This window comes from Scyliorhinus canicula, unplaced genomic scaffold, assembly GCF_902713615.1.
Source record: "Scyliorhinus canicula unplaced genomic scaffold, sScyCan1.1, whole genome shotgun sequence".
Taxonomy (NCBI): domain Eukaryota; kingdom Metazoa; phylum Chordata; class Chondrichthyes; order Carcharhiniformes; family Scyliorhinidae; genus Scyliorhinus; species Scyliorhinus canicula.
This window is the reverse complement of record NW_024055734.1, coordinates 649,064-669,623: the sequence shown is the minus strand read 5'-3', so window position 1 is coordinate 669,623 and position 20,560 is coordinate 649,064. Positions and strand designations below refer to the sequence as shown.

At 49.6% G+C, this 20,560-nt stretch overlaps 1 protein-coding gene across 1 annotated transcript in view; it reads left to right on the top strand.

The window, feature by feature from the left end:
* LOC119960802 overlaps positions 1 to 20,560 on the top strand; it is a 38,142-nt gene extending 17,582 nt beyond the window's left edge. The window contains exons 6-10 of the mRNA XM_038788408.1: positions 10,252 to 10,566; positions 13,904 to 14,197; positions 15,378 to 15,665; positions 19,627 to 19,743; positions 20,402 to 20,560. Coding sequence (XP_038644336.1) covers positions 10,252 to 10,566; positions 13,904 to 14,197; positions 15,378 to 15,665; positions 19,627 to 19,743; positions 20,402 to 20,481 — 1,094 coding nt within the window. The 3' untranslated portion in view covers positions 20,482 to 20,560. The remainder of the gene's footprint in view (positions 1 to 10,251; positions 10,567 to 13,903; positions 14,198 to 15,377; positions 15,666 to 19,626; positions 19,744 to 20,401) is intronic.

The window sequence follows — 20,560 nt, the reverse complement described above, 5'->3', positions numbered from 1 at the left end:
TACCCCCAATTTTATTACTATCCTGGACAAACCCCCAATATTATTACTATCCTGGACGACCCCCAATATTATTACTATCCCGGACGAGCCCCCAATTTTATTACTATCCTGGACGAGCCCCCAATTTTATTACTATCCCGGACGAGCCCCCAATTTTATTACTATCCCAGATGATCCCGAATTTTATTACTATCCCGGGCAACCCCCAATATTATTACTATCCTGGACATCCCCAATATTATTACTATCCCAAACTACCCCCAATTTTATTACTATCTTGGACAAACCCCCAATTTTATTGCTATCCCGGACAAACCCCCAATTTTATTACTATCCCGGATGACCCCCAATATTATTACTATCGTGGACGAACCGCCAATTTTATTGCTATCCCGGACAAACCCTCAATTCTATTACTATCCCGGACGAACACTCAATTTTATTACTATCCCGGACGAACTCCCAATTTTCTTACTATTGTGGACAACCCCCAATATTATTACTATCTCAGATGACCCCCAATATTATTACTATCCCGGATGAGCCCCAACTTTATTACTATCCTGGAGGAACCCCCAATATTATTACTATCCTGGACAAACCCCCAATATAATTACTATCCTGGACCAAACCCCAATATTATTACTATCCCGAACGAGCCCCCAATTTTGTTACTATCTCAGATAAACTCCCAATTTTATTACTATCCTGGAGAACCTCCTATTTTATTACTATCCCGTCCGACCCCCCAATATTATTACTATCCCGGCCGACCCCCCAATATTATTACTATCCCGGACAACCCCCAATATTATTACTATCCCGGCTGACCCCCCAATATTATTACTATCCCGGACAAACCCACAATATTATTACTATCCCGGATGACCCCCAGTATTATTACTATATCGGAAGACCCCAAATATTATTACTTTCCCGGATGAGCCCCAATTCTATTACTATCCTGGATGAACCCCCAATTTAATTACTATCCCAGATGACCCCCAATATTATTACTATCCTGGACGAACCCCAATATTAATACTGTCCTGGAGGACCCCCAATATTATTACTATCCCGGATTACTCCCAATTTTATTACTATCCTGGACAAACCCCCAATATTATTACTATCCCGGACGACCCCCAATATTATTACTATCACGGACGAGCCCCCAATTTTATTACTATCCTGGACGAGCCCCCAATTTTATTACTATCCCGAACGAGCCCCCAATATTATTACTATCCCGGATGACCCCCCCAATATTATTACTATCCCGGACAACCCCCAATATTATTACTATCCCGGCTGACCCCCAATATTATTACTATCCCGGACGGCCCCCCCAATATTATTACTATCCCGGACAACCCCCAATATTATTACTATCCCGGCCGAGTCCCCAATTTAATCACTATCCCGGACGACCCCCAATATTATTACTATCCTGGATGAACCCCAATATTATTACTATCCTGGACGACCCCCAATATTATTACTATCCCAGAGAACCCCCAATATTATTACTATCCGGACCAACCCCCAATTTTATTACTATCCCGGACCAACCCCCAGTTTTGTTACTATCCCAGACCAACCCCCAATTTTATTACTATCCCAGACCAACCCCCAGTTTTATTACTATCCCGGACCAACCCCCAATTTTATTACAATCCCGGACCAACCCCCAATTTTATTACTATCCCGTACGAGCCCCAATATTATTACTATCCCGGATGAACCCCAATATTATTACTGCCCCGGAGGTGCCCCAATTTAATTACTATCCCGGACGAGCCCCCAAATTAATTACTCACCCGGACAAGCCCCCAATCTTATTACTATCCCGGATGAGCCCCAATATTATTATAATCTGGATGAGCCACCAATGTTATTACTGTCCCGGGCGACCCCAATATTATTACCATCCTCGACGAACACCAATTTTATTACTATCACGGACCAACCCCCAATTTTATTAGTATCTCGGACAAACCCAATTTTATTACTATCCTGGGCCAACCCCCAATATTATTACTAACCTGGATGAGCCCCAATATCATTACTATCCCGGGCGACCCCAATATTTTTACTAGCCTGGACGAACCCCCAATTTTATTACTATCAAGGACGACCCCCAATATAATTACTATCCGGGACCAACCCCCAATTTTATTACTATCTTGGACGAACCCAATTTTATTACTATCCCGGACCAACGCCCAATTTTATTACTATCCTGGACCAACCCCAATTTTATTACTATCCCGGACGAACCCCCAATTTTATTACTAACCCGGACGAACCACCAATATTATTACTATCTTGGACGACCCCCAATATTATTACTATCCCGGACCAACCCCCAACTTTATTACTATCCCGGATGACCCCCAATATTATTACTATCCCGGATGGCCCCAAATATTATTACTAACCCAGACCAACCCCCAATTTTATTACTATCCCGGACGACCCCCAATATTATTACTGTCCCGGATGACCCCCAATATTATTACTATCACGGATGACCCCCAATATTATTACTATCCTGGACCAAACCCAAATTTTATAACTATCCCGGATGACCCCCAATATTATTACTATCCCGGACGAAACCCCAATTTTATTGCTATCCCGGACAAACCCCCAATATTATTGCTATCCCGGACAAACCCCCAATATTATTACTATCCCGGACAAACCCCCAATATTATTACTATCCCGGATGACCCCCAATATTATTACTATCTCGGAAGACCCCAAATATTATTACTTTCCCGGATGAGCCCCAATTTTATTACTATCCTGGATGAACCCCCAATTTAATTACTATCCCAGATGACCCCCAATATTATTACTATCCTGGACAATCCCCAATATTAATACTGTCCTGGAGGACCCCCAATATTATTACTATCCCGGATTACGTCCAATTTTATTACTATCCTGGACAAACCCCCAATATTATTACTATCCCGGACGACCCTCAATATTATTACTATCCCGGACGAGCCCCCAATGTTATTACTATCCTGGACGAGCCCCCAATGTTATTACAATCCCGGATGAGCCCCAGTTTTATTACTATCCTGGATGAACCCCCAATTTAATTACTATCCCAGATGACCCCCAATATTATTACTATCCTGGACAATCCCCAATATTAATACTGTCCTGGAGGACCCCCAATATTATTACTATCCCGGATTACGTCCAATTTTATTACTATCCTGGACAAACCCCCAATATTATTACTATCCCGGACGACCCCCAATATTATTACTATCCCGGACAAGCCCCCAATGTTATTACTATCCTGGACGAGCCCCCAATTTTATTACAATCCCGGACGAGCCCCCAATTTTATTACTATCCCAGAGGATCCCGAATTTTATTACTCTCCCGGGCAACCCCCAATATTATTACTATCCTGCACAACCTCCAATATTATTACTATCCCGAACTACCCCCAATTTAATTGCTATCCCGGACAAACCCCCAATTTTATTACTATCCCGGATGACCCCCAATATTATCACTATCGCGGACGAACTGCCAATTTTATTGCTATCCCGGACAAACCCCCAATTTTATTACTATCCCGGATGACCCCCAATATTATTACTATCACGGACGAACTGCCAATTTTATTGCTATCCCGGACAAACCCCCAATTCTATTACTATCCCGGACGAACTCCCAATTTTCTTACTCTCATGGACAACCCCCAATATTATTACTATCTCAGATGACCCCCAATATTATTACTATCCCGGATGAGCCCCAACTTTATTACTATCCTGGACGAACCCCCAATATTATTACTATCCCGGACGACCCCCAATTTTATTACTATCCTGGAGGAACACCCAATATTATTACTAACCTGGATGAACCCCCAATATAATTACTATCCTGGACCAAACCCCAATATTATTACTATCCCGGACCAGCCCGCTATTTTATTACTATCCCGGACGAGCCCCCAATTTTGTTACTAACCCAGATAAACCCCCAATTTTATTACTATCCTGGAGAACCCCATATTTTATTACTATCCCGGCCGACCCCCCAATATTATTACTATCCCGGCCGATCCCCCAATATTATTACTATCCTGGACAACCCCCGATATTATTACTATCCCGGCCGACCCCCCAATATTATTACTATCCCGGACGACCCCCCAATAGTATTACTATCCCGGACAACCCCCAATATTATTACTATCCCGGTCGAGTCCCCAATATTATTACTATCCCGGACAAACCCCCAATATTATTACTATCCCGGATGACCCCCAATCTTATTACTATCTCGGAAGACCCCAAATATTATTACTTTCCCGGATGAGCCCCAATTTTATTACTATCCTGGATGAACCCCCAATTTAATTACTATCCCAGATGACCCCCAATATTATTACTATCCTGGACAATCCCCAATATTAATACTGTCCTGGAGGACCCCCAATATTATTACTATCCCGGATTACGTCCAATTTTATTACTATCCTGGACAAACCCCCAATATTATTACTATCCCGGACGACCCCCAATATTATTACTATCCCGGACAAGCCCCCAATGTTATTACTATCCTGGACGAGCCCCCAATTTTATTACAATCCCGGACGAGCCCCCAATTTTATTACTATCCCAGATGATCCCGAATTTTATTACTCTCCCGGGTAACCCCCAATATTATTACTATCCTGCACAACCCACAATATTATTACTATCCTGAACTACCCCCAATTTAATTGCTATCCCGGACAAACCCCCAATTTTATTACTATCCCGGATGACCCCCAATATTATCACTATCGCGGACGAACTGCCAATTTTATTGCTATCCTGGACAAACCCCCAATTTTATTACTATCCCGGATGACCTCCAATATTATTACTATCGCGGACGAACTGCCAATTTTATTGCTATCCCGGACAAACCCCCAATTCTATTACTATCCCGGACGAACTCCCAATTTTCTTACTCTCATGGACGACCCCCAATATTATTATTATCTCAGATGACCCCCAATATTATTACTATCCCGGATGAGCCCCAACTTTATTACTATCCTGGACGAACCCCCAATATTATTACTATCCCGGACGACCCCCAATTTTATTACTATCCTGGAGGAACACCCAATATTATTACTAACCTGGACGAACCCCCAATATAATTACTATCCTTGACCAAACCCCAATATTATTACTATCCCGGACCAGCCCGCTATTTTATTACTGTCCCGGACGAGCCCCCAATTTTGTTACTATCCCGGACGACCCCCCAATAGTATTACTATCCCGGACAACCCCCAATATTATTACTATCCCGGTCGAGTCCCCAATTTAATCACCATCCCGGACGACCCCCAATATGATTACTATCCTGGACGACCCCCAATGTTATTACTATCCTGGACGACCCCCAATATTATTACTATCCCGGACCAACCCCCAATTTTATTACTATCCCAGACCAACCCCCAAAATTATTACTATCCTGGACAAACCTCCAATTTTATTACTATCCCGGACCAACCCCCAGTTTTATTACTATCCCGGACCAACCCCCAATTTTATTACTATCCCAGACCAACCCCCAGTTTTATTACTATCCCGGACCAACCCCCAATTTTATTACAATCCCGGACCAACCCCCAATTTTATTACTATCCCGGACGACCCCCAATATTATTACTGTCCCGGATGACCCCCAATATTATTACTATCCTGGACAATCCCCAATATTAATACTGTCCTGGAGGACCCCCAATATTATTACTATACCGGATTACGTCCAATTTTATTACTATCCTGGACAAACCCCCAATATTATTACTATCCCGGACGACTCCCAATATTATTACTATCCCGGACGAGCCCCCAATGTTATTACTGTCCTGGAAGAGCACCCAATTTTATTACAATCCCGGACGAGCCCCGAATATTATTACTATCCCAGATGATCCTGAATTTTATTACTCTCCCGGGCAACCCCCAATATTATTACTATCCTGCACAACCCCCAATATTATTACTATACCGAACTACCCCCAATTTAATTGCTATCCTGGACAAACCCCCAATTTTATTACTATCCCGGATGACCCCCAATATTATCACTATCGCAGACGAACTGCCAATTTTATTGCTATCCCGGACAAACCCCCCAATTTTATTACTATCCCGGATGACCCCCAATATTATTACTATCGCGGAAGAACTGCCAACTTTATTGCTATCCCGGACAAACCCCGAATTCTATTACTATCCCGGACGAACACCCAATTTTATTACTATCGTGGACAACCCCCAATATTATTACTATCTCAGATGACCCCCAGTATTATTACTAACCCAGACCAACCCCCAATTTTATTACTATCCCGGATGACCCCCAATATTATTACTGTCCCGGATGACCCCCAATATTATTACTATCACGGATGACCCCCAATATTATTACTGCCCCGGAGGAGCCCCAATTTAATTACTATCCCGGACGAGCCCCCAAATTAATTACTCACCCGGACAAGCCCCCAATCTTATTACTATCCCGGATGAGCCCCAATATTATTATAATCTGGATGAGCCACCAATTTTATTACTATCCCGGGCGACCCCAATATTATTACCATCCTCGACGAACACCAATTTTATTACTATCACGGACCAACCCCCAATTTTATTAGTATCTCGGACAAACCCAAATTTATTACTATCCTGGGCCAACCCCCAGTATTATTACTAACCTGGATCAGCCCCAATGTCATTACTATCCCGGGCCACCCCAATATTATTACTAGCCTGGACAAACCCCCAATTTTATTACTATCACGGATGACCCCCAATATTATTACTATCCGGGACCAACCCCCAATTTTATTACTATCTTGGACAAACCCTATTTAATTACTATCCCGGACCAACGCCCAATTTTATTACTATCCTGGACCAACACCAATTTTATTACTATCCCGGACGAACCCCCAATTTTATTACTAACCCGGAAGAACCCCAAATATTAGTACTACCATGGACCAACCCACAATTTTATTACTATCCTGGACGACCCCCAATATTATTACTGTCCCGGACCAACCCCCAACATTATTACTATCTCGGATGACCCCCAATATTATTACTATCCCGGATGGCCCCAAATATTATTACTATCCCGGATGGCCCCAAATATTATTACTAACCCAGACCAACCCCCAATTTTATTACTATCCCGGACGACCCCCAATATTGTTACTGTCCCGGATGACCCCCAATATTATTACTATCACGGATGACCCCCAATATTATTACTATCCCGGACCAAACCCAAATTTTATTACTATCCCGGATGACCCCCAATATTATTACTATCCCGGACGAAACCCCAATTTTATTGCTATCCCGGACAAAGCCCCAATATTATTACTATCCCGGACAAACCCCCAATATTATTACTATCCCGGATGACCCCCAATATTATTACTATCCCGGATGACCCCCAATATTATTACTATCCCAGATGGCCCCAAATATTATTACTAACCCAGACCAACCCCCAATTTTATTACTATCCCGGATGACCCCCAATATTATTACTGTCCCGGATGACCCCCAATATTATTACTATCACGGATGACCCCCAATATTATTACTATCCCGGATGACCCCCAATATTATTACTACCCCGGACGAAACCCAATTTTATTGCTATCCCGGACAAGCCCCCAATATTATTACTATCCCGGACAAACCCCCAATATTATTACTATCCCGGAAGACCCCAAATATTATTACTTTCCCGGATGAGCCCCAATTTTATTACTATCCTGGACGAGCCCCCAATTTAATTACTATCCCAGATGACCCCCAATATTATTACTATCCTGGACGATCCCCAATATTAATACTGTCCTGGAGGACCCCCAATATTATTACTATCCCGGATTACCCCCAATTTTATTACTATCCTGGACAAACCCCCAATATTATTACTATCCCGGACGACCCCCATTATTATTACTATTCCGGACGAGCTCCCAATTTTATTACTATCCTAGACGAGCCCCCAATTTTATTACTATCCCGGACGAGCCCCCAATTTTATTACTATCCCAGATGATCCCGAATTTTATTACTATCCCGGGCAACCCCCAATATTATTACTATCCTGGACAACCCCAATATTATTACTATCCTGGACAACCCCCAATTTTATTACTATCCCGGATGACCCCCAATATTATTACTATCGCGGACTAACTGCAAATTTTATTGCTATCCCGGACAAACCCCCAATTCTATTACTATCCCGGACGAACACCCAATTTTATTACTATCCCGGACGAACTCCCAATTTTCTTACTATCGTGGACAAACCCCAATATTATTACTATCTCAGATGACCCCCAATATTATTACTATCCCGGATGAGCCCCAACTTTATTACTTTTCTGGACTAACCCCCAATATTATTACTATCCCGGACGACCCCCAATTATATTACTATCCTGGAGGAACCCCCTATATTATTACTATCCTGGACGAACCCCCAATATAATTACTATCCTGGACCAAACCCCAATATTATTACTATCCCGGACCAGCCCGCCATTTTATTACTATCCCGGACGAGCCCCCAATTTTGTTACTATCCCAGATAAACCCGCAATTTATTACTATCCTGGAGGAACCCCCAATATTATTACTATCCCGGACAAACCCCCAATATTATTACTATCCCGGATGACCCCCAATATTATTACTATCTCGGAAGACCCCCAATATTATTACTATCCCGGACGACCCCCAATATTATTACTATCCCGGACGAACCCCCAATTTAATTGCTATCCCAGACGAACCCCCAATTTTATTACTCTCCCGGATGACCCCCAATTTTATTACTCTCCCGGATGACCCCCAATTTTATTACTCTCCCGGATGACCCCCAGTTTTATTACTCTCCCGGATGACCCCCAATTTTATTACTCTCCCGGATGACCCCCAATTTTATTACTCTCCCGGACAGACTCCCAATTTTATTACTCTCCCGAATGACCCCCAATTTTATTAAGAAACTGGACTAGACTGCCACAATGGCTCAGATATTGGACAGAACACCCCAATATTTCATTTTAGGTTTGAAAGACCGTGAGAAATGGATATCTCACTGCAGGCGTGATTTCGCGAAGGAATGGAGCCGTGGTAGATGGAAACAATGTCTTCAATATTACACAATAAAATAGCCCTTAATCATCCCTTAAACCAACACTAATCAATAGAGTGAATATAGTAACCCTTCCCTGGCCCCTTCACCTCCTCCCTGCTCCATGCCTGAGTGAGGCAGTGCTTCACGTGCACCTCTTCCAATCTGGTCTATTCCATCCTCTGCTCCAGGTGCGGTCCACTCTACATTTGGAGGAACAAAATGCTTTTCCTGAACGCTCTCCGTCCCTCTGTGAGCAGTGTTGTGTTATGCTTCTTCCTGTAGCGTAAACTGCTTCCTTGATGTACGCTCTGACAAAGGAATGTTCAGACTTGGAGATAGGTTTAACACATTTATTGACCAGTTACCAATTCTCCTACTTGAGTTCGGCTCTCCTGCTAATCTAACTATAGTAACTCAGTCTAACTAACCAGTCTGCTCTAAGCCACGTGGTGGGTGTGATGCTTCCTGATCTGCCCCTGTCTCTCTGAGTGTTCACTCTGGAAAGAGACAGAGCATGCGTGCCCTGTCCTTTTATATGGGTAGCCCCCTTGTGGTAGTGTCACCTCTGGGTGTGTCTTGACTGCCCATTGGCCGTGTCCTAGTCTATAGAACATAGAGAAATACAGCACAGACAAGCCCTTCAGTCCACGATGTTGTGCCGAACTTTTGCCCTAGTTTAATAATAGTGTCCAAAATTCTATGATAATCTAAGGGACAATTTATCACGGCCAATCCACCCAACCTGCACATCTTTGGACTGTGGGAGGAAACCGGAGCACCCGGAGGAAACCCACGCACACACGGGGAGAACGTGCAGACTCCGCACAGACAGTGACCCAGCCGGGAATCGAACCTGGGACCCTGGAGCTGTGAAGCATTTATGCTAACCGCCATGCCACCGTGCTAGAGTTGAGTCAAGCATGAAGGACCACATTGCTTCATTGAGAGGAATAATGATCTAAATAATGACCACATTGCTTCATTGAGAGGAATAATGATCTTTCTCCCCCCCCCCACCAGAACACATGGACCTGCAGTTGGTGAACGGTAGCAATCCCTGCGAGGGCCGGGTGGAGATCTCGTTCGGAGACGGCTGGGGGACGATCTGCGATGACCAGTGGGGTCTGCACGACGGCAAGGTGGTGTGCGCGGCGCTGGGCTGCGGGTCGGTGATGTCGGCGCCCACCCACGCCCGCTTCGGCCGGGGCACGGGGCCCATCTGGCTGGACGACGTGGCGTGCCGGGGGGACGAGGCCCTGCTGTGGTACTGCAGCACCCGGCTGTGGGGATCCCATAACTGTCACCACGGGGAGGACGCCAGCGTTATCTGTTCTGGTGAGCGGGGGGGGGGGGATGGTTGGTGCTGTTGGGGTCCCCAGAACACGGTGGGGGGGGGAGTGTGTGTGGGGGAGGGGTGAGTGTGTGTGGGGGGAGGGGGGAGTGTGTGTGGGGGTAGGGGTGAGTGTGTGGGGGGAGAGGTGAGTGTGTGGGCGGGGGGTAGGGGGGAGTGTGTGTGGGGTTAGGGGTGAGTGTGTGGGGGAAGGGTGAGTGTGTGGGGGGAGGGGGGAGTGTGTGTGGGGGGGAGGGGGGAGTGTGTGTGGGGGAGGGGTGAGTGTGTGGGGGGGGGAGGGGTGAGTGTGTGTGGGGGGGAGGGGTGAGTGTGTGTGGGGGAAGGGTGAGTGTGTGGGGGTAGGGGTGAGTGTGTGGGGGAAGGGTGAGTGTGTGGGGGGAGGGGGGAGTGTGTGTGGGGGGAGGGGGGAGTGTGTGTGGGGGAGGGGTGAGTGTGTGGGGGGGGGAGGGGTGAGTGTGTGTGGGGGGGAGGGGTGAGTGTGTGGGGGAAGGGTGAGTGTGTGGGGGTAGGGGTGAGTGTGTGGGGGAAGGGTGAGTGTGTGGGGGGGAGGGGGGAGTGTGTGTGGGGGGAGGGGTGAGTGTGTGTGGGGGGGAGGGGTGAGTGTGTGTGGGGGGAGGGGTGAGTGTGTGGGGGAAGGGTGAGTGTGTGGGGGTAGGGGTGAGTGTGTGGGGGAAGGGTGAGTGTGTGGGGGGAGGGGGGAGTGTGTGTGGGGGGAGGGGGGAGTGTGTGTGGGGGGAGGGGGTGAGTGTGTGGGGGGGAGGGGTGAGTGTGTGTGGGGGGAGGGGTGAGTGTGTGTGGGGGGAGGGGTGAGTGTGTGTGGGGGGGGAGGGGTGAGTGTGTGTGGGGGTGGGGTGAGTGTGTGTGGGGGGAGGGGTGAGTGTGTGTGGGGGAGGGGGGAGTGTGTGTGGGGGGAGGGGGGTAGTGTGTGTGGGGGAGGGAGGAGTGTGTGTGGGGGGAGGGGTGAGTGTGTGTGGGGGGAGGGTTGAGTGTGGGGGGAGGGGTGAGTGTGTGTGGGGGGAGTGGTCAGTGTGTGTGGGGGAGGGGTGAGTGTGTGTGGGGGAGGGGTGAGTGTGTGGGGGTAGGGGTGAGTGTGTGTGGGGGGAGGGGTGAGTGTGTGTGGGGTTAGGGGTGAGTGTGTGGGGGTGGGGTTAGTGTGTGTGGGGAGGGGTGAGTGTGTGTGGGGGAGGGGTGAGTGTGTGGGGGTGTGAGGGGTGAGTGTGTGTGGGTGTGAGGGGTGAGTGTGTGTGGGTGTGGGGTGAGTGTGTGGGGGTAGGGGTGAGTGTGTGTGGGTGTGGGGTGAGTGTGTGGGGGTAGGGGTTAGTGTGTGTGGGGGTGGGGTGAGTGTGTGTGGGGGGAGGGGTGAGTGTGTGTGGAGGGGAGGGGTGAGTGTGTGTGTGGGAGGGGTTAGTGTGTGTGGGGGTGGGGTGAGTGTGTGTGGGGGAGGGGTGTGTGTGTGTGGGGGTAGGGGTGAGTGTGTGGGGGTGGGGTTAGTGTGTGTGGGGGTGGGGTGAGTGTGTGTGGGGGAAGGGTGAGTGTGTGGGGGTGGGGTGAGTGTGTGTGGGGGTGGGGTGTGTGTGGGGGGAGGGGTGAGTGTGTGTGGGGGTAGGGGTGAGTGTGTGTGGGGGTAGGGGTGAGTGTGTGTGGGGGTAGGGGTGAGTGTGTGTGGGGGGAGGGGTGAGTGTGTGTGGAGGGGGGGTGAGTGTGTGGGGTTGGGGTGAGTGTGTGTGGGGGTAGGGGTGAGTGTGTGTGGGGGAGGGGTGAGTATGTGTGGGGAGGGGTGAGTGTGTGTGGGGGGGAGGGGTGAGTGTGTGTGGGGGGGAGGGGTGAGTGTGTGGGGGTAGGGGTGAGTGTGTGTGGGGGTGGGTGAGTGTGTGTGGGGGAGGGGTGAGTGTGTGTGGGGGAGGGGTGAGTGTGTGTGGTGGGAGGGGTGAGTGTGTGTGGGGGGGAGGGGTGAGTGTGTGTGGGGGGGAGGGGTGAGTGTGTGTGGGGGGGAGGGGTGAGTGTGTGTGGGTGTGAGGGGTGAGTGTGTGTGGGGGTGGGGTGAGTGTGTGTGGGGGAGGGGTGAGTGTGTGTGGGGGAGGGGTGAGTGTGTGTGGTGGGAGGGGTGAGTGTGTGTGGGGGGAGGGGTGTGTGTGTGGGAGGAGGGGTGAGTATGTGTGGGGGAGGGGTGAGTGTGTGTGGGGGGAGGGGTGAGTGTGTGTGGGGGGGAGGGGTGAGTGTGTGGGGGGAGGGGTGAGTGTGTGTGGGGTTAGGGGTGAGTGTGTGTGGGGGGAGGGGTGAGTGTGTGTGGGGGAGGGTGAGTATGTGTGGGGGTAGGGGTGAGTGTGTGGGGGAGGGGTGAGTGTGTGTGGGGGTGGGGTGAGTGTGTGGGGGTGGGGTTAGTGTGTGTGGGGGTGGGGTGAGTGTGTGTGGGGGGAGGGGTGAGTGTGTGGGGGTGGGGGGGTGAGTGTGTGGGAGGGGTGAGTGTGTGTGGGGGGAGGGGTGAGTGTGTGTGGAGGGGGGTGTGTGTGGGGGTGGGGTGGTGAGTGTGTGGGGGTGGGGTTAGTGTGTGTGGGGGTGGGGTGAGTGTGTGGGGGTGGGGTGAGTGTGTGTGGAGGGGAGGGGTGAGTGTGTGTGGAGGGGAGGGGTGAGTGTGTGGGGGTAGGGGAGTAACGTTCCAGTTCACCTCTCAATGACGCGCTCTACCCTGCAAAGTGGCTTTTGGAGATGCTCTCTCTATGCTCCCCGATCCCCTCAGCACTGCTGCTTTCCGCACCCTCTCTCCATCTAAGTAATGTTCAGCTTCTTTATTCTCCCTACCAAAGTGAACAGCTTCGCATTTTCCTACATTCTCGCACGGACCACTCCGGTGTTGGGCCGTCCGGGAGTTGTGGAATCCCCCGCACTTCTGGGGGATAGCCCGGCGCCGGAGGGGTAAGTGCCGACCCCGATCAGCGCCTAAGGACCGCCGTGGTTCCGCGCATGGGCAGATCGGGCGGTGTGATTCCTGCGCATGCGCAGATCGGCCGGTGTGATTCCCGTGCATGCGCAGACCGGCCGGCCTGTTTCCCGCGCATGCGCAGACCGGCCGGCGTGTCCTGGCGCATGCGCAGACCGTCGGCGTATTTCCTGCACATGCGCACAGGGCCATCTCAACACCGGCCATAGCGGGTTGCGCGGCAGGGAAAGAGTGTCCACACGGCACTGGCCCGCCCGCAGATCGGTGGGCCCCCATCGCGGGCCAGGCCACGGATTGGCGCCTCGGTGAGCTTTGGCGAGGGGGGTGGGGTGCGGCCGCTGACCTCCGATCCCGTGAAACCACCTCTGTGTCTTCCTCCCCAGGGGTCAGGCCGAGAATAGAGCTGACGCCCAGCTACAAGGTGTTCCTGATCGGCGAGTCCTTCGACGTCAACTGCACCATCTGGGAACGTAACACCAGTCATGGGATCGACTTTTACTTTAACGGCTCGTTCCTGACCCACCGGGCCATTCGGCCAGGAGACAGATCTGCCCACCTGGAAAAGGTCAACATCACCCTGAAGGACTCTGGGACGTACGGCTGCAAATACGGTAACCAAGTTGCCGGGGACTACGCCAACTCCTCTCTCGACACCTCTGAGATTATCACAGTGACAGGTAAACAAGGGGCCGATCGACTGGCACAGGGGCAAACTCTATTCCGGTGAAGTAGGGGCGGTCAGGGCCGCTGCCTCACAGCTCCAGGGTCCCAGGTTCGATTCCCGGCTGGGTCACTGTCTGTGCGGAGTCTGCACGTTCTCCCCGTGTCTGCGTGGGTTTCCTCCGGGTGCTCCGGTTTCCTCCCACAGTCCAAAGATGTACAGGTTAGGTGGATTGGCCATGTTAAATTGTCCCTTAGTGTCCAAAGATGTACAGGTTAGGTGGATTGGCCGTGTTAAATTGTCCCTCAGTGTCCAAAGATGTACAGGTTTAGGTGGATTGGCCATGTTAAATTGTCCCTTAGTGTCCAAAGATGTACAGGTTTAGGTGGATTGGCCGTGTTAAATTGTCCCTTAGTGTCCAAAGATGTACAGGTTAGGTGGATTGGCCGTGTTAAATTGTCCCTCAGTGCCCAAAGATGTACAGGTTTAGGTGGATTGGCCGTGTTAAATTGTCCCTCAGTGCCCAAAGATGGACAGGTTAGGTGGATTGGCCATGTTAAATTGTCCCTCAGTAGCCCAAAGATGTACAGGTTAGGGGGATTGGCCGTGTTAAATTGTCCCTTAGTGTCCAAAGATGTACAGGTTAGGGGGATTGGCCGCGTTAAATTGTCCCTCAGTGTCCAAAGATGTACAGGTTAGGGTGGATTGGCCGTGTTAAATTGGATGGCAATAGAGGGATATGGACCCCGGAAGTGTGGAAGATTTTAGTTCAGGCAGCATGGTCGGCACGGGCTTGGAGGGCCGAAGGGCCTGCTCCTGTGCTGTACTTTTCTCTGTTCTTTGTGCAATAAACCAAATTACCGCGGGCAAGAAAAATGTAACGTGTACAGACAACTGTTTATAAATATGAGAAAAGCCAATAAAAAGATTTTTTACAAAAACGAAACGCACCGAAGGTTCGGCAGACATGTTCCAGGGTTGGTGAGGTTCTCTCATGGAGAGAGCCTGGGTCAAACTGGGCCTGTGTCCTGCAGAGGTCACCGAATGAAAGGTGATCACCTCGAAAGCGATTATTTAAAGGGACAGGCAGACTTTGAAGTCCCCGTTGGCCTGGTTACTCCCGTCACGGCTTGGGTGCTGGTTTAGTCCGGAGCTCTGCCAGGTTGTTAACTCGCACGCCTCTTCCTCCGAAACAGATCCCCCGGAAACACCTCGGATCGCGTTGTCCGCAGCCGACGGCAAAAGCTTCATCAACTGCACCGTCCGCAATGAGGTTCGGGGCGGGACCATGTACCTGCTCGCAGTCGGCGGCGCTGGGCCCAGCCCGGCCCAGAGCATGCCGCTGTGGAACGCCACCTCCACCTTCACCCTGAACCACAGCGACACGCAGACCACGGCCCGCTACTTCTGCCTCTACCAGCTGCACCTCGACGGCCGATCCTTTAATTCGACCAGCTCCGACCCTGTCCTCGTCGCTGTTTCAGGTGAGCGGGAATCGTGCGTGGGAGCCCTCTGGATCGCTTCCTCGTCGGCTGGGACGCGAGGTGGCGATGCACGTCACAATCCCCGACGCGTTGTGTTGCAGGCATTTGCCGCATTCATCCGGGGTTTGAGTGTGTTCGACTGCTGCAGTCCTGTTTTTAAAATAAATCCTACTTTGAAAGGTTGGAGGGGGGGGTGTAATTAAAACATCGTAAAAGAATCGGGTAAATGGAGTTTAAACCCATCCTGCACCCCTTCAATTTACTGCTGTCTATGTGCCTGTCGAAGAGTCGCTTAAATGTCGCTAATGACTCTGACCATCACCTCTGCCGGCAGCGCATTCCACACACCCACCACTCTCAGCGACTCCACCACCTAGTGCTGAGGGTTGTTGCAGGCACATAGACAGCAGTAAATTGAAGGGGTGCAGGATGGGTTTAAATCTAATTAACTCCATTCGCCCGATTCTTTTACGATGTTTTAATTACACCCACCGCCCCAACCTTTCAAAGTAGGATTTATTTTTAAAACAGGACTGCAGAAGTCGAACACACTCATTGCAGGACATTGACAGGATGCAGAGCTGGGCTGAGAAGCGGCAGATGGAGTTCAACCTCGATAAATGTGAAGTAGTTCATTTTGGAAGGTCGGATTTGAATGCTGAATACAGGGTTAAAGGCAGGGTTCTTGGAAGTGTGGAGGAACAGAGGGATCTTGGGGTCCCACCCAGGTTGATAGGGTTAAGAAGGCGTACGGTTGTGTTGGCTTTCATTAACAGGGGGATTGAGTTTAAGAGCCGCCAGGTTTTGCTGCAGCTTTATCAAACCCCGGTTAGACCACACTTGGAATATTGTGGCCAGTTCTGGTCGCCTCATTACAGGAAGGATGGGGATGCTTTGCAGAGGGTGCAGAGGAGATTTACCAGGATGCTGCCTGGACTGGAGGGTATGACTTATGAAGAAAGGTTGAAGGAGCAAGGGCTTTTCTCACTGGAGCGAAGAAGGTAGGGTGACTTGATAGAGGTGGACAGGGTGATGAGATGCCTGGATAGAGTGGATAGCCAGAGACTTTTCCCCAGGGTGGAAATGGCTGGAACGAGTTCGACATCATTTTAAGGTGATTGGAGGAAGGTATAGGGGAGATGTCAGAGGGAGATTCTTTACACAGAGAGTGGTGGGTGTGTGGAATGCACTGCCAGCAGAGGGGGTGGAGTCAGAGTCATTGGGGACATTTAAGCGACTCTTAGACAGGCACATGGACAGCAGTAAATTGAAGGGGTGCAGGTTAGGCTGATCTTAGATTAGGATAAATGGTCGGCACAACATTGTGGGCTGAAGGGCCTGGACTATGCTGTACTGTTCCATGTTCTATGTTCTATGTTCCATGTTCTATGTTCCATGTTCTATGTTCTATTTATCCACATTATACTGTATCTCCCACGCATGTATCCACTCACTCATCCTGTGCAAATCCATCTGAAACCTCTCTGCATCCTCCTCACAGCTCACCCTCCCCCCCCCCCCCCCCACCAACTTCGTATCATCTGCAAATTCAGTTCCCTCACTCAAGTTATTAATGCAGAATGAGAGCAGCTGGGGTCCTGTGGTACCTCATTAGGCACCGACTCGCCCGCGGATAGGTGGGCCCCGATCGTGGGCCAGGCCACCCTGGGGTCACCCCTCTCCCCCGGAACCAGATCCACGTCACCCCCCCCCGCCCCCCCACGTCCCCCCCTCGCCCTGGAGATTCTCCGATCCGGCGGACTCGGAAAATCCCGCCCTATGTCTTTACTTATCTACCCAGGGAACCTTCCTTATATCAACAAAATTACATTTCTCCTTACTTTTACAACGCTTTAATTGCGCCTCTGCTGCCAAAGTGTCTTTTAAGTGAAAACTTTAAAGAAAATTATCACAGGTGTCACACTCACACTCTCTCACGCACATATACACATACCATAAACAAAATAGTCCACAATGACGAGTTCTGCAGCGCTTAACAAGGACAGTGAAACACAAACTCCAAACCGCCGTCTTTTATCTCCACTCAACCAAACCTCCAGCTCAGGTCACAATCCACTTGGGGGGTGATCACGGAAAGAATGGCGTCCCGATCTGCAGCTCGCCAGCAGGAACTCCCTCAAATGTGGCCTCAGGCAGAGAGAGAAGCCCCCCCCCCCCACCCGCAAGGCCCAAAAATGATTTACCCCCACCCCCATCAGGAACCTTCTTTATAAGAGAACATTTCCATTTGCCATTACTTTTACAACACTTTAATTGCACCGCTGCAGCCAAAGTGTCTTTTGAGCCAGGACTTTGAAGGAAATTATTGCAGGAGTGACATACATAGACGCACACACACACAGACACACACACACACACAGATACACACACACACACAGACACACACAAACACAGACACACAGAGACACACACACACACACACACACACACAGACACACAGAGACACACACACACAGAGACACACACACAGACACTCACACACACACACAGAGACACACACAGACACAGACACACAGAGACACACACACAGACACTCACAGACACACACAGACACACACACACACACACACACACACACACACAGATACACACACACAGACACTCACAGACACGCACAGGTACACACACACAGACACACACAGACACACACAAACTCAGACACACAGAGACACACACAGACACTCACACACACACACACACACACACACACAGATACACACACACACACAGACACTCACAGACACACACAGGTACACACACACAGACACACACAGACACACACAAACTCAGACACACAGAGACACACACACAGACACACACAGACACACACAGACACACACACACACAGATACACACAGACACACACACACAGACACACACAGACACTCACAGACACACACAGACACACACACACACAGGCACACACACACACAGATACACACAGACACACACAAACACAGACACACAGAGACACACACACAGACACTCACAGACACACACACACACACACACACACAGATACACACACACAGATACACACACACAGAGACAGGTTAGGTGGATTGGCCGTGTTAAATTGTCCCTTAGTGTCCAAAGGTGTACAGGTTAGGGTGGATTGGCCGTGTTAAATTGTCCCTTATTGCCCAAAGATGTATAGGTTAGGTGAATTGGCCGTGTTAAATTGTACCTCAGTGCCCAAAGATGTACAGGTTAGGTGGATTGGCCGTGTTAAATTGTCCCTTAGTGTCCAAAGATATACAGGTTTAGGTGGATTGGCCGTGTTAAATTGTCCCTTAGTGTCCAAAGATATACAGGTTAGGTGGATTGGCCGTGTTAAATTGTCCCTTAGTGTCCAAAGATATACAGGTTTAGGTGGATTGGCCGTGTTAAATTGTCCCTTAGTGTCCAAAGATATACAGGTTAGGTGGATTGGCCGTGTTAAATTGTCCCTTAGTGTCCAAAGATATACAGGTTAGGTGGATTGGCCGTGTTAAATTGTCCCTTAGTGTCCAAAGATGTACAGGTTAGGTGGATTGGCCGTGTTAAATTGTCCCTTAGTGTCCAAAGATATACAGGTTAGGTGGATTGGCCGTGTTAAATTGTCCCTCAGTGTCCAAAGATATACAGGTTAGGTGGATTGGCCGGGTTAAATTGTCCCTCGGTGCCCAAAGATATACAGGTTAGGTGGATTGGCCGTGTTAAATTGTCCCTTTGTGTCCACAATTGCCCTTTGTGTTAGGTGGGGTAACTTGGTTCTGGGTATAGGTGGTGAGGGCTTGGGTAGGGTGCTCTTTCCTAGAGCCGGTGCAGACTCGATGGGCCGAATGGCCTCCTTCTGCACTGTAAATTCTATGATCTCTGACGTGCCGTTGATTGGCAGTAAATGTTGAGACTGACTGACCGCCTCACAGGGTTTTTCTTGTTGGTTTTGCCGCTGCAGCGACTCCCAACGTGAAGAAAATCATTGGCTGGTTCTTGGGCATGTTGGTCCTGCTCCTCATTTTGGTCATGTCTATATATTACTTCCGGAAACCAAAGACCTTCAGTATGAAACGTGGTGAGTGGCACATTTTCATCTCCGCGCAGTTTCCGTTGACAGGGGGGGGGGGGGGGGGCAGACCTTTCTCTGCCGGATTACTGCCCGGATCGGAGGCCGGGATTCCTGCAGAGAGTAACTCCCCTTTCCTGACCCCCTCCCCCACCCCCCAGAGCCTGTCCCCCATCAGTTGGCCCGATGGGATTCTCCCCGCCCCCAGCGATATATTTCCCAGTCGGGGTGCTGAGTGACTCGGAGGTGTTAAATTGTCCCTCAGTGCCCAAAGATGTACAGGTTAGGGTGGATTGGCCGTGTTAAATTGTCCCTTAGTGTCCAAAGATGTACAGGTTAGGTGGATTGGCCGTGTTAAATTTTCCCTTAGTGTCCAAAGATGTACAGGTTAGGGTGGATTGGCCATGTTAAATTGTCCCTTAGTGTCCAAAGATGTACAGGTTAGGTGGATTGGCCGTGTTAAATTGCCCGTAGTGCCTAAAGATATACAGGTTGGGGGATTGGCCGTGCTAAATTGTCCCTTAGTGCCCAAAGATGTACAGGTTAGGTGGATTGGCCGTGTTAAATTGTCCCTTAGTGCCCAAAGATGTACAGGTTAGGGGGATTGGCCGTGTTAAATTGTCGGTAAAAATCTAAACTAACGGCGTCTGTTTCCCCCCCCCTGCAGAATACAGGATTTACGTTCGAGAAAGGCTGCTCGATGACGTGACCCATATCGAAGCCATTGATGACGATACTCCGATTTAATTGGGACACTTTTTGACGTACTGTATTTGGAAGGAGCTATGCTCTGAAGATATTGCGCGGGGTGCGTGTGTGTGGGGGG